The following is a 15,639-nucleotide window of genomic DNA, read 5'->3' on the forward strand; positions in this document are numbered from 1 at the left end:
GTCTCCCATCACCATGACTTTAGTATAGGTTAGGCCAGATGTAGTTCAGGGCCATGACTTTAGTATAGGTTAGGCCAGATGTAGTTCAGGACCATGACTTTAGTATAGGTTAGGCCAGATGTAGTTCAGGGCCATGACTTTAGTATAGGTTAGGCCAGATGTAGTTCAGGACCATGACTTTAGTATAGGTTAGGCCAGATGTAGTTCAGGGCCATGGCTTTAGTATAGGTTAGGCCAGATGTATTTCAGGACCATGACTTTAGTATAGGTTAGGCCAGATGTAGTTCAGGGCCATGACTTTAGTATAGGTTAGGCCAGATGTAGTTCAGGGCCATGGCTTTAGTATAGGTTAGGCCAGATGTAGTTCAGGCTTTAGTATAGGTTAGGCCAGATGTAGTTCAGGGCAATGGCTTTAGTATAGGTTAGGCCAGATGTAGTTCAGGGCCATGGCTTTAGTATAGGTTAGGCCAGATGTAGTTCAGGGCCATGGCTTTAGTATAGGTTAGGCCAGATGTAGTTCAGGCTTTATTATAGGTTAGGCCAGATGTAGTTCAGGCTTTAGTATAGGTTAGGCCAGATGTAGTTCAGGGCCATGGCTTTAGTATAGGTTAGGCCAGATGTAGTTCAGGACCATGGCTTTAGTATAGGTTAGGCCAGATGTAGTTCAGGGCCATGGCTTTAGTATAGGTTAGGCCAGATGTAGTTCAGGCTTTAGTATAGGTTAGGCCAGATGTAGTTCAGGCTTTAGTATAGGTTAGGCCAGATGTAGTTCAGGCTTTAGTATAGGTTAGGCCAGATGTAGTTCAGGGCCATGGCTTTAGTATAGGTTAGGCCAGATGTAGTTCAGGGCTTTAGTATAGGTTAGGCCAGATGTAGTTCAGGGCCATGGCTTTAGTATAGGTTAGGCCAGATGTAGTTCAGGCTTTAGTATAGGTTAGGCCAGATGTAGTTCAGGGCCATGGCTTTAGTATAGGTTAGGCCAGATGTAGTTCAGGGCCATGGCTTTAGTATAGGTTAGGCCAGATGTAGTTCAGGGCCATGGCTTTAGTAGTTCAGGACCTTGGCTTTAGTATAGGTTAGGCCAGATGTAGTTCAGGGCCATGGCTTTAGTATAGGTTAGGCCAGATGTAGTTCAGGGCTATGCTGGTATTATTTTCAAAACATCCGTCACAGGCTTTCTAAAAGAAGGCAGTGGCCTAAGATCAGATTCACAGCTGGAGGTCTGCTGGAGGCTTTCATACTGCAACACAACCCTGCTGGAGGCTTTCATACTGCAACACAACCCTGCTGTGGGCGTTCATACTGCAACACAACCCTACTGTGGGCTTTAATACTGCAGCACAACCCTGCTGTGGGCTTTAATACTGCAACACAACCCTGCTGTGGGCTTTCATACTGCAACACAACCCTGCTGTGGGCTTTAATACTGCAACACAACCCTGCTGTGGGCTTTCATACTGCAACACAACCCTGCTGTGGGCTTTAATACTGCAACACAACCCTACTGTGGGCTTTCATACTGCAACACAACCCTGCTGTGGGCGTTCATACTGCAACACAACCCTACTGTGGGCTTTCATACTGCAACACAACCCTGCTGTGGGCTTTAATACTGCAGCACAACCCTGCTGTGGGCTTTAATACTGCAGCACAACCCTGCTGTGGGCTTTAATACTGCAACACAACCCTGCTGTGGGCTTTCATACTGCAGCACAACCCTGCTGTGGGCTTTAATACTGCAACACAACCCTGCTGTGGGCTTTCATACTGCAACACAACCCTGCTGTGGGCTTTCATACTGCAACACAACCCTGCTGTGGGCTTTAATACTGCAGCACAACCCTGCTGTGGGCTTTAATACTGCAACACAACCCTGCTGTGGGCTTTCATACTGCAACACAACCCTGCTGTGGGCTTTCATACTGCAACACAACCCTGCTGTGGGCTTTAATACTGCAACACAACCCTACTGTGGGCTTTAATACTGCAGCACAACCCTGCTGTGGGCTTTCATACTGCAGCACAACCCTGCTGTGGGCGTTCATACTGCAACACAGTTAACCCACTGTTCCTGAATGTGTTCTTAACTGACTTTATCTAGTTAAATAAATGTGTAAAAAAAAAAAAAAATTCACCACACTGGGTGTTGCAGCTGCAAACACGTACAATTCACAGAAACACCTTCTGACTAGGTGGTGGCCCCTTCTTGTATTTCTAGCATAAACCACCAGTCTCTGTTGCTAGGCATCACCAGCTCTGTGGGCATCAGGGCCTGTATCCGCACAGCATAGCAGAGCCAGACCTAGGCATCACCAGCTCTGTGGGCATCAGGGCCTGTATCCGCACAGCATAGCAGAGCCAGACCTACCCATCACCAGCTCTGTGGGCATCGGGGCCTGTAACCGCAAAGCACAGCAGAGCCAGACCTAGCCATCACCAGCTTTGTGGGCATCAGGGCCTGCATCCACAGAACGCCTCGCAGTAAGAGTGCTGATGGAGATGAGACAAGGTGGTTGGTAACTAGGTTACTACAGTTACCCTCCTAGGGGAGAGAGGTGGTTGGTAACTACAGTTACCCTCCTAGGGGAGAGAGGTGGTTGGTTACTACAGTTACCCTCCTAGGGGAGAGAGGTGGTTGGTTACTACAGTTACCCTCCTAGGGGAGAGAGGTGGTTGGTTACTAGGTTACTACAGTTACCCTCCTAGGGGAGAGAGGTGGTTGGTAACTAGGTTACTACAGTTACCCTCCTAGGGGAGAGAGGTGGTTGGTTACTACAGTTACCCTCCTAGGGGAGAGAGGTGGTTGGTTACTACAGTTACCCTCCTAGGGGAGAGAGGCGGTTGGTAACTAGGTTACTACAGTTACCCTCCTAGGGGAGAGAGGTGGTTGGTTACTACAGTTACCCTCCTAGGGGAGAGAGGTGGTTGGTTACTACAGTTACCCTCCTAGGGGAGAGAGGTGGTTGGTTACTGCAGTTACCCTCCTAGGGGAGAGAGGTGGTTGGTTACTAGGTTACTACAGTTACCCTCCTAGGGGAGAGAGAGGTGGTTGGTTACTAGGTTACCCTCCTAGAGGAGAGAGATGGTTGGTAACTAGGTTACTACAGTTACCCTCCTAGGGGAGAGAGGTGGTTGGTAACTAGGTTACTACAGTTACCCTCCTAGGGGAGAGAGGTGGTTGGTTACTACAGTTACCCTCCTAGGGGAGAGAGGTGGTTGGTTACTACAGTTACCCTCCTATAGGGGAGAGAGGCGGTTGGTAACTAGGTTACTACAGTTACCCTCCTAGGGGAGAGAGGTGGTTAGTAACTAGGTTACCACAGCTACCCTCCTAGGGGAGAGAGGTGGTTGCTAACTAGGTTACCACAGTTACCCTCCTAGGGGAGAGAGAGGCGGTTGGTAACTAGGTTACTACAGTTACCCTCCTAGGGGAGAGAGGTGGTTGGTAACTAGGTTACTACAGTTACCCTCCTAGGGGAGAGAGGTGGTTGGTAACTAGGTTACCACAGCTACCCTCCTAGGGGAGAGAGGTGGTTGCTAACTAGGTTACCACAGTTACCCTCCTAGGGGAGAGAGAGGTGGTTGCTAACTAGGTTACCACAGCTACCCTCCTAGGGGAGAGAGGTGGTTGCTAACTAGGTTACCACAGTTACCCTCCTAGGGGAGAGAGAGGCGGTTGGTAACTAGGTTACTACAGTTACCCTCCTAGGGGAGAGAGGTGGTTGGTTACTACAGTTACCCTCCTAGGGGAGAGAGGTGGTTGGTTACTACAGTTACCCTCCTAGGGGAGAGAGGCGGTTGGTAACTAGGTTACTACAGTTACCCTCCTAGGGGAGAGAGATGGTTGGTAACTAGGTTACTACAGTTACCCTCCTAGGGGAGAGAGGTGGTTGGTTACTACAGTTGCCCTCCTAGGGGAGAGAGGTGGTTGGTTACTACAGTTACCCTCCTAGGGGAGAGAGGTGGTTGGTTACTACAGTTACCCTCCTAGGGGAGAGAGGCGGTTGGTAACTAGGTTACTACAGTTACCCTCCTAGGGGAGAGAGGTGGTTGGTAACTAGGTTACTACAGTTACCCTCCTAGGGGAGAGAGATGGTTGGTAACTAGGTTACTACAGTTACCCTCCTAGGGGAGAGAGGTGGTTGGTAACTAGGTTACTACAGTTACCCTCCTAGGGGAGAGAGATGGTTGGTTACTACAGTTACCCTCCTAGGGGAGAGAGGTAGTTGGTAACTAGGTTACTACAGTTAACCTCCTAGGGGAGAGAGGTGGTTGGTAACTAGGTTACTACAGTTACCCTCCTAGGGGAGAGAGGTGGTTGGTTACTACAGTTACCCTCCTAGGGGAGAGAGGTGGTTGGTAACTAGGTTACTACAGTTACCCTCCTAGGGGAGAGAGGTGGTTGGTAACTAGGTTACTACAGCTACCCTCCTAGGGGAGAGAGGTGGTTGGTTACTACAGTTACCCTCCTATGGGAGAGAGGTGGTTGGTAACTAGGTTACCCTCCTAGGGGAGAGAGGTGGTTGGTTACTACAGTTGCCCTCCTAGGGGAGAGAGGTGGTTGGTAACTAGGTTACTACAGTTACCCTCCTAGGGGAGAGAGGTGGTTGCTAACTAGGTTACTACAGTTACCCTCCTAGGGGAGAGAGATGGTTGGTAACTAGGTTACCACAGCTACCCTCCTAGGGGAGAGAGGTGGTTGGTAACTAGGTTATTACAGTTACCCTCCTAGGGGAGAGAGATGGTTGGTAACTAGGTTACTACACTTACCCTGCTAGGGGAGAGAGGCGGTTGCTAACTAGGTTACCACAGCTATCCAACATGAATATAATTGTTGCCAGGACGAAGGAAACAAAGGAATTCCATTGCTAAATAGATATTTTAATGAATTGATGGGAACTCCAGTCAATGTGCTTCGAAGGCCAATATTCTTCATAGGGTATTAAATCCTCAAGCAGCTGGTAAATTAGTCTCTTTTGTTTTACTCCCTCCCGTTAAAGACGTGTTGTCCTTTTGATAAGGGGCTTCGGCTAAGTGTACCACGACTGTTGATTATCCCCGTTTTCCAGTGTGCCAGCAGAGAGGGGATTCTTTCTCCACAACAGAGTAAAGACGGCCTCAAGATCGCTCCTTCTTGAGGACAAAGTAGCGAGGCTGATGTGCATCGCCCTGCTCCAAGGAGTTTTTGAGCTGGCCAATTAAGAAGCATATTATTGTGTTCGTTAGGACCGGTCCTTAGCAGTTCTGCTGTCGTCCTAGTCAAGCTCAACACGTTCAGCCCCCTGTGTCATGTATAGTATAACGATTTGGAATGGATTGATAAAGAGTTATGATGTGTGTCATGTGCAATTTGGTGCATTTCAATTGAGGGTTTTTCAGATGCACTTGGAAACGAAACATTGTTGCCAACTATTCACATAGGAGAGTTACAATGTTACACTCACCTGTCTACAGTAGGAAACAGAGCGGTCATCATTAAGTCACGCATATCACACATTAAACGAGTCATGACCCCATGACTAGTTCAAATTACAATAAACATTAAATGTATCACCATCATCCAGTAGAACTGTAAAAAAAAAAATAGTGAAATATTTTGAGCTTTGGAAACCAGTGTTTTCATTCAATTCATTGGCACAGGCCTTGTTTCACAGGAGCATTGTAAAAAAATGTATCTTTGTCTCAATGAACCAGCCTCGATGAATTTAGTTTTAATTTACTCATCGAATTTGATTGTCCAACCAGGAGTTTTATACTTTCTTCATTGTGTGTCCGCCTAGAGTGTCCTCTTCCCTCTGCTGTGGTGCTGAATCACTGCCGGAGTGGGGAGGACAGGCCTGGTCATGGCTAGAAGGGATCCATCTTTTGTCAAATTAACGTCAAAAGTTTTATATATTTTTTTAAAGCATTATAGCTAACCCTAACCTCCCCCTTTTCCTAACCTGCTACTTTAATTCTACTAACCGATCTAAAGTCAAATCTGACATAAATTTTTACTAAAGCTGTATCCCTTCTAGCCATGACTGTTTGATGGATGCCTTTTTTATTTTACCTTTTATTTAACCAAGTCAGTTAAGAACCAATTCTTATTTACAATGACGGCCTAGGAACAGTGGGTTAACTGGTCTAGGAAAAGTGGGTTAACTGGTCTAGGAACAGTGGGTTAACTGGTCTAGGAACAGTGGGTTAACTGGTCTAGGAACAGTGGGTTAACTGGTCTAGGAACAGTTAACTGCCTTGTTCAGGGGCAGAACGACGGATTTGTACCTTGTCAGCTCTGGGATTTGATCCAACCGCTAGGCTACCTGCCTCTAACCGCTAGGCTACCTGCCTCTAACCACTAGGCTACCTGCCTCCTCTAACCACTAGGCTACCTGCCTCCTCTAACCACTAGGCTACCTACCTCTAACCACTAGGCTACCTACCTCTAACCACTAGGCTACCTACAGTGCCTTGCGAAAGTATTCGGCCCCCTTGAACTTTGCGACCTTTTGCCACATTTCAGGCTTCAAACATAAAGATATAAAACTGTATTTTTTTGTGAAGAATCAACAACAAGTGGGACACAATCATGAAGTGGAACGACATTTATTGGATATTTCAAACTTTTTAACAAATCAAAAACTGAAAAATTGGGTGTTATTATTCAGCCCCTTTACTTTCAGTGCAGCAAACTCTCCAGAAGTTCAGTGAGGATCTCTGAATGATCCAATGTTGACCTAAATGACTAATGATGATAAATACAATCCACCTGTGTGTAATCAAGTCTCCGTATAAATGCACCTGCACTGTGATAGTCTCAGAGGTCCGTTAAAAGCGCAGAGAGCATCATGAAGAACAAGGAACACACCAGGCAGGTCCGAGATACTGTTGTGAAGAAGTTTAAAGCCGGATTTGGATACAAAAAGATTTCCCAAGCTTTAAACATCCCAAGGAGCACTGTGCAAGCGATAATATTGAAATGGAAGGAGTATCAGACCACTGCAAATCTACCAAGACCTGGCCGTCCCTCTAAACTTTCAGCTCATACAAGGAGAAGACTGATCAGAGATGCAGCCAAGAGGCCCATGATCACTCTGGATGAACTGCAGAGATCTACAGCTGAGGTGGGAGACTCTGTCCATAGGACAACAATCAGTCGTATATTGCACAAATCTGGCCTTTATGGAAGAGTGGCAAGATGAAAGCCATTTCTTAAAGATATCCATAAAAAGTGTTGTTTAAAGTTTGCCACAAGCCACCTGGGAGACACACCAAACATGTGGAAGAAGGTGCTCTGGTCAGATGAAACCAAAATTGAACTTTTTGGCAACAATGCAAAACGTTATGTTTGGCGTAAAAGCAACACAGCTGAACACACCATCCCCACTGTCAAACATGGTGGTGGCAGCATCATGGTTTGGGCCTGCTTTTCTTCAGCAGGGACAGGGAATATGGTTAAAATTGATGGGAAGATGGATGGAGCCAAATACAGGACCATTCTGGAAGAAAACCTGATGGAGTCTGCAAAAGACCTGAGACTGGGACAGAGATTTGTCTTCCAACAAGACAATGATCCAAAACCTAAAGCAAAATCTACAATGGAATGGTTCAAAAATAAACATATCCAGGTGTTAGAATGGCCAAGTCAAAGTCCAGACATGAATCCAATCGAGAATCTGTGGAAAGAACTGAAAACTGCTGTTCACAAATGCTCTCCATCCAACCTCACTGAGCTCGAGCTGTTTTGCAAGGAGGAATGGGAAAAAATTTCAGTCTCTCGATGTGCAAAACTGATAGAGACACACCCCAAGCGACTTACAGCTGTAATCGCAGCAAAAGGTGGCGCTACAAAGTATTAACTTAAGGGGGCTGAATAATTTTGCACGCCAATTTTTCAGTTTTTGATTTGTTAAAAAAGTTTGAAATATCCAATAAATGTCGTTCCACTTCATGATTGTGTCCCACTTGTTGTTGATTCTTCACAAAAAAATACAGTTTTATATCTTTATGTTTGAAGCCTGAAATGTGGCAAAAGGTTGCAAAGTTCAAGGGGGCCGAATACTTTCGCAAGGCACTGTACCTCTAACCGCTAGGCTACCTGCCTCTAACCGCTAGGCTACCTGCCTCTAACCGCTAGGCTACCTGCCTCCTCTAACCGCTAGGCTACCTGCCTCCTCTAACCGCTAGGCTACCTGCCTCCTCTAACCGCTAGGCTACCTGCCTCCTCTAACCGCTAGGCTACCTACCTCTAACCGCTAGGCTACCTGCCTCTAACCGCTAGGCTACCTGCCTCTAACCGCTAGGCTACCTGCCTCTAACCGCTAGGCTACCTGCCTCTAACCGCTAGGCTACCTGCCTCTAACCGCTAGGCTACCTGCCTCTAACCGCTAGGCTACCTGCCTCTAACCACTAGGCTACCTGCCTCCTCTAACCGCTAGGCTACCTACCCCCGCCCCCCGGCTGGATACCTTCTAGCCATGACCGGCTGGCCCTGGTGTTTTGTAGACAGCCATCTTGCCTAGGCTAAATTACATTTAGAGAGGCCTAGATTTGTATTTGAAAACAGCTGTTTTTTGTTATTCATTAATTAAAATGTTCATATAAATAGCCTTTGGGACAGGTCGTTGGCTAATTATATTATACAAATATTATTTGTGTTTTATTACTGTGCAGGCGACTTGTTCTAGATAAAAATAAAAATACATTCTTTTAAATGTATATTAATTTATGATTTATAGCAGGGATGAAGATAAAACTGACAATGTTTTGCTTTTCAATAAAAACCTGTCACGATGGTATAAGAACATCGTTGTACTTTATTTTATGACAACATTACAGGCTAATTTTGATTTACAGTAATGTACATGTGATTTGGAGCACCGTGGGTGCTAGCCATAATGCTTTATGGTCCCAAGTTGGGATGTCATGTACATTTTCTCAAATATCCGGTAAATTAATCATCTTGCCGGTCACGTTGTCCCAACGGAAACCTTGGTGTTTGCGTGTGAGAGTGAGAGTGAGAGCACTGAGTGCCCCTGCAGTCATAACTCCACTGTCGTAACAACCTAGCAGGCATCAGTGGAGAGGTATTGATGAACTTTCTGTCAGACCTGCAGTGTCAGTGTTGCTGCTGGCTGACTGGGCTCAGCAGTTCCTGAACTGCACAGCTGGCTGCTCTGGGCTCAGCAGTTCCTGAACTGCACAGCCGGCTGCTCTGGGCTCAGCAGTTCCTGGACTGCACAGCCGGCTGCTCTGGGCTCAGCAGTTCCTGGACTGCACAGCCGGCTGCTCTGGGCTCAGCAGTTCCTGGACTGCACAGCCGGCTGCTCTGGGCTCAGCAGTTCCTGGACTGCACAGCTGGCTGCTCTGGGCTCAGCAGACCTGAACTGCACAGCTGGCTGCTCTGGGCTCAGCAGTTCCTGAACTGCACAGCCGGCTGCTCTGGGCTCAGCAGTTCCTGAACTGCACAGCTGGCTGCTCTGGGCTCAGCAGACCTGAACTGCACAGCTGGCTGCTCTGGGCTCAGCAGTTCCTGGACTGCACAGCTGGCTGCTCTGGGCTCAGCAGTTCCTGGACTGCACAGCTGGCTGCTCTGGGCTCAGCAGTTCCTGGACTGCACAGCCGGCTGCTCTGGGCTCAGCAGTTCCTGGACTGCACAGCCGGCTGCTCTGGGCTCAGCAGACCTGAACTGCACAGCCGGCTGCTCTGGGCTCAGCAGTTCCTGAACTGCACCGCCGGCTGCTCTGGGCTCAGCAGTTCCTGAACTGCACAGCCGGCTGCTCTGGGCTCAGCAGTTCCTGGACTGCACATCCGGCTGCTCTGGGCTCAGCAGTTCCTGGACTGCACAGCCGGCTGCTCTGGGCTCAGCAGTTCCTGGACTGCACAGCTGGCTGCTCTGGGCTCAGCAGTTCCTGGACTGTACTGCTGGCTGCTCTGGGCTCAGCAGTTCCTGGACTGTACTGCTGGCTGCTCTGGGCTCAGCAGTTCCTGGACTGCACTGCTGGCTGCTCTGGGCTCAGCAGTTGCCTCTAGACAGAAGCTGCGTCCCAAATGGCACCCTATTCCCTAGGACTTTGGTCAACAGTCGTGCACTAGGGAATGGGGAACCATTTGGGATGCTGCCCATGACACCAATAAGAACAACTTACTCTCCCCAAATTCCCCTTTAGGTTTAGGACACCTTTGTCTGTAGCCTGTTGTTAATTGGTTTAGGACACCTTTGTCTGTAGCCTGTTGTTAATTGGTTTAGGACACCTTTGTCTGTAGCCTGTTGTTAATTGGTTTAGGACACCTTTGTCTTTAGCCTGATGTTAATTGGTTTAGGACACCTTTGTCTTTAGCCTGATGTTAATTGGTTTAGGACACCTTTGTCTTTAGCCTGATGTTATTTGACCCTTCATTTTTCTCTTCCTCTGTCCCCCGCTCTCTCCTTCCCTCTCCCCCGCTCTCTCTCTCTCCTTCCCTCTCCCCTGCTCTCTCTCTCCTTCCCCCTCCCCTGCTCTCTCTCTCCTTCCCTCTCCCCCGCTCTCTCTCTCTCCTTCCCTCTCCCCCGCTCTCTCTCTCTCTCCTTCCCTCTCCCCCGCTCTCTCTCTCTCTCCTTCCCTCTCCCCCGCTCTCTCTCTCTCTCCTTCCCTCTCCCCCGCTCTCTCTCTCTCTCTCTTTCCCTCTCCCCTGCTCTCTCTCTCTTTCCCTCTCCCCCGCTCTCTTTCTCTCTCTCTCTCTCTCTCTCTCTCTCTCTCTCTCTCTCTCTCTCTCTCTCTCTCTCTCTCTCTCTCTCTCTCTCTCTTTCCCTCTCCCCCGCTCTCTCTCTCTCTTTCCCTCTCCCCCGCTCTTTCCCTCTCTCTCTTTCCTGCTCTCTCTCTCTCGTTCCCGCTCTCTCTCTCTCTCTCTCTCTTTCCCTCTCCCCCGCTCTCTCTCTCTCTTTCCCTCTCTCTCTCTCTCTTTCCCTCTCCCCCGCTCTCTCTCTCTCTCTCTTTCCCTCTCTCTGTAGTAACTGATGTGGAGTTGAAGCGGCTGAAGGATGCCTTTAAGAGGACCAGTGGCCTGTCCTACTACATGGCCCAACAGTGCTTCTACAGAGAAGTACTGGGAGACGGAGTCCCTCCAAAGGTTGCAGAGGTAAGACCCAGAACATACAGACACACCTTAACCATATCTACATGTACATACTACCTCAATCAGCCTGACTAACCGGTGCCTGTATATAGCCTCTCTACTGAATATAGCCTCTCTACTGTATATAGCCTCTCTACTGTATATAGCCTCTCTACTGTATATAGCCTCTCTACTGTATATAGCCTCTCTACTGTATGTAGCCTCTCTACTGTATATAGCCTCTCTACTGTATATAGCCTCTCTACTGTATATAGCCTCTCTACTGTATATAGCCTCACTACTGAATATAGCCTCTCTACTGAATATAGCCTCTCTACTGAATATAGCCTCTCTACTGAATATAGCCTCTCTACTGAATATAGCCTCTCTACTGTATATAACCTCTCTACTGTATATAACCTCTCTACTGTATATAGCCTCTCTACTGTATATAGCCTCTCTACTGTATATAGCCTCTCTACTGAATATAGCCTCTCTACTGAATATAGCCTCTCTACTGAATATAGCCTCTCTACTGAATATAGCCTCTCTACTGAATATAGCCTCTCTACTGAATATAGCCTCTCTACTGAATATAGCCTCTCTACTGAATATAGCCTCTCTACTGAATATAGCCTCTCTACTGAATATAGCCTCTCTACTGAATATAGCCTCTCTACTGAATATAGCCTCACTACTGTATGGAGCCCCTCTACTGTATGGAGCCCCTCTACTGTATGGAGCCCCTCTACTGTATATAACCTCTCTACTGTATATAGCCTCTCTACTGTATATAACCTCTCTACTGTATAGAGCCTCGCTGCTGTTTTTTTCACTGTGTTTTTACTGTTGTTTTATTTCTTTACTTACCTATTGTGTTCACCTAATACCTTTTTTGCACTGTTGGTTAGAGCCTGTGACAAAAACTTTGATTTTATTAGAGGGGAATGGTGGAAACCAGAAGTGCTGTCTGGAATTTGAGTCCCTCTGCAATAAGGGTTACTAAACCAGGAGTCTGGGGTTGTGTTCCAAATGGAACCCTATAAATGGAACCCTATTCTCTATAAATGGAACCCTATAAATGGAACCCTATTCTCTATAAATGGAACCCTGTAAATAGGCACCCTATTCTCTATAAATAGGCACCCTATTCTCTATAAATATGTACCCTATTACCTATAAATGGCACCCTCTTCCCTATAAATGGCACCCTATTCCCTATAAATGGCACCCTATTCCCTATATAGTGCACTACTTTTGACCAGTCGTTCACTATATAGGGAATAGGGTGCCATTTGGGATACAACCCATTGTAGCCGTGTTCGGGCGACCTCAGTGACTCGTGATATAAGGTTGTTTTTAGACTACTCCAGTTCATACTGTAGCCAACTGGTTCTATGCTTCTCTCCTGTTGGCTGTTCAATATTTCTAGTTCCACTTTCCAGTCAGAGGCTCTCTCTTCCTGCTCTGGTTTCTGTCCAGTTAGGCTGAAGGAAGAACTACAACATACTGTCAAATGCCTATTCCCAATTACACACACACACGCAAACACGCTCGAAAGCGTGTGTGTGTGTGTGTGTGTGTGTCAGTGACTGGGCCATTAAGGCTGACTGACGCAGGACTATTCTGCGGTGGACATTGTTTGAGGAAGTGAAATAAAATGCCTGGCCCTGTGTTCACAATAGTAACCCAACCCTTAGGGCTTGGTGTGTGTCATTTCCATTGAAACAGTCTTGGTCGATATTCAATCAAAGACCTTTTTAGATCTGCAAAAATACTTGTTTTGCTCAACATACTCAGCAACAAGAAAGCAAAGTTAAAAGTGCGATATACAGATATCGCTCCGCCATTTCCTGGTTGCAAAAAATGTGAATAGTGCTCCTAATTTGTTTGTGTCAAAACAAGCAATGTCTAGTCTAGGTAATCATTGTACCATATAAACTACTGTGAATTTGTTTTTAGTTAAAAAAAAAATAAGAATAAAGTTTTGCAGCTTTAAAAGTCTCTAAAAATAAAACGTGTTAATTCCAATAAGCTCTCCAGATGTCCCAGGAAACCTGGGTATTGACTTGGATTGAAAACAGCTGGCCCAGAAAACCTGGGTATTGACTTGGATTGAAAACAGCTGGCCCAGGAAACCTGGGTATTGACTTGGATTGAAAACAGCTGGCCCAGGAAACCTGGGTATTGACTTGGATTGAAAACAGCTGGCCCAGGAAACCTGGGTATTGACTTGGATTGAAAACAGCTGGCCCAGGAAACCTGGGTATTGACTTGGATTGAAAACAGCTGGCCCAGGAAACCTGGGTATTGACTTGGATTGAAAACAGCTGGCCCAGGAAACCTGGGTATTGACTTGGATTGAAAACAGCTGGCCCAGGAAACCTGGGTATTGACTTGGATTGAAAACAGCTGGCCCAGGAAACCTGGGTATTGACTTGGATTGAAAACAGCTGGCCCAGGAAACCTGGGTATTGACTTGGATTGAAAACAGCTGGCCCAGGAAACCTGGGTATTGACTTGGATTGAAAACAGCTGGCCCAGGAAACCTGGGTATTGACTTGGATTGAAAACAGCTGGCCCAGGAAACCTGGGTATTGACTTGGATTGAAAACAGCTGGCCCAGGAAACCTGGGTATTGACTTGGATTGAAAACAGCTGGCCCAGGAAACCTGGGTATTGACTTGGATTGAAAACAGCTGGCCCAGGAAACCTGGGTATTGACTTGGATTGAAAACAGCTGGCCCAGGAAACCTGGGTATTGACTTGGATTGAAAAGGGCACTTGGTCTCTCCTGCTTGATTGTTAATCAATATTCTAGCAGAAGGTTGTGCTGGCAGCCTTACTACAGGAGGATATGAAAACGTCTTTCCTGCAGAGTCTACAGATAGGCACAGTGTGCATCCTAAAGGGCAGAATATCCCCCTTTTTTTTATTTTTATAGTGTACTACTTTTGACCAAGACCCATAGGGAATAGAGTGCCGTTTGGGACATCGCTACAGTGTTCAAACAGGCAGGAAGGCAGACATTTTATTCCAGCGAGATAGCAGCAAGTCCGATTCAGTCTGAGATTTAAAGTGCCTTAGCTGTACGATGATACTAGACAGAGAGGTTCAGTGGAGGAGATGCTATTATACTGAGTGGTGCTAGTTTTTTTTTATTTTTAGATGTTTTCTTCCCACAACAACGTGTGATTTCAGAGAAAGTGTGGGGACATTTTATACCTAGCTGCTCCAAAAGGCTGTGTGGGCGTGCTGTATGTTGAATGTTTAACTAAGGGAGTGTAGTGGTTGTGTTTTTGGGTCCATCAGGGAGCAGACTCCGGCCAGGGCTGTTCATCTTGTGGCATTAGGAAACCCTCCAGCTGTATCCATCCACTAGGTCTGACAGCAGGGCCCGGCTAGGGGCCACTCCGTCACTGTGATTTAGTGGGACCACAGGGCCCGGCTAGGGGCCACTGCGTCACTGTGATTTAGTGGGACCACAGGGCCCGGCTAGGGGCCACTCCGTCACTGTGATTTAGTGGGACCACAGGGCCCGGCTAGGGGCCACTCCGTCACTGTGATTTAGTGGGACCATAGGGTGTGGCTAGGGGCCACTCCGTCACTGTGATTTAGTGGGACCACAGGGCGTGGCTAGGGGCCACTCCGTCACTGTGATTTAGTGGGACCACAGGGCGTGGCTAGGGGCCACTCCTTCACTGTGATTAGTGGGACCACAGGGCGTGGCTAGGGGCCACTCCTTCACTGTGATTAGTGGGACCACAGGGCGTGGCTAGGGGACCACTCCTTCACTGTGATTAGTGGGACCACAGGGCGTGGCTAGGGGCCACTCCGTCACTGTGATTAGTGGGACCACAGGGCGTGGCTAAGGGCCACTCTGTCACTGTGATTAACACACAGGGAGGGAGTCAGGCCACATATTACCGTACACCATCATCATCATCATCATCATCATTATCAGGATCTTGTCATACATCGTTGTTAATGTTTGGCATCTTTTCTCTGGTAATCCAAATGTTGTGAATCCATTCATTATTCATACGCTCTGATGAAGGAAGCCTATATAGCATAGTAAATGAGTTGTGAATCGATTAATTATTATTTTTTTCACCTTTTATTTAACCAGGTAAGCTAGTTGAGAACAAGTTCTCATTTGAGAGGGAGAGATTCTTACAGGACACCGGATAAGACAGGAGAAATACTCCAGATATAACAGACTGTCCCTAGCCCCCCGACACATAAACTACTGCAGCATAAATACTGGAGGCTGAGATAGGAGGTGTCGGGCCTTTAAACAGCTTGGAAAATTCAAGAAAATTATGTCATGGCTTTCGAAGTTTCTGATAGGCTAATTTACATAATTTGAGTTAATTGGCGGTGTACCTGTGGATGTATTTCAAGGCCTATACCTTCAAACTCAGTGTCTCTTTGCTTGACACCATGGGAAAATCAAAAGAAATAAGCCAAGACCCCAGAAAATTGTAGACCTCCGCAAGTCTGGTTCATCCTCGTAAAACTGACCATCCTACCGATCTTCGACTTCCGCGATGTCATCTACAA

The 15,639-nt window shown here is 47.2% G+C and overlaps 1 protein-coding gene across 2 annotated transcripts in view; it reads left to right on the top strand.

Moving 5' to 3' along the window:
- usp32 (ubiquitin specific peptidase 32) overlaps positions 1-15,639 on the top strand; it is a 127,368-nt gene that overhangs the window by 11,734 nt on the left and 99,995 nt on the right. For both annotated transcript variants that reach the window (XM_036965634.1, XM_036965635.1), the window contains exon 2: positions 10,973-11,100. In XM_036965634.1, the coding sequence (XP_036821529.1) occupies positions 10,973-11,100 (128 nt within the window). The remainder of the gene's footprint in view (positions 1-10,972; positions 11,101-15,639) is intronic.

Source organism: Oncorhynchus mykiss, chromosome 27, assembly GCF_013265735.2.
Source record: "Oncorhynchus mykiss isolate Arlee chromosome 27, USDA_OmykA_1.1, whole genome shotgun sequence".
Lineage (NCBI taxonomy): Eukaryota > Metazoa > Chordata > Actinopteri > Salmoniformes > Salmonidae > Oncorhynchus > Oncorhynchus mykiss.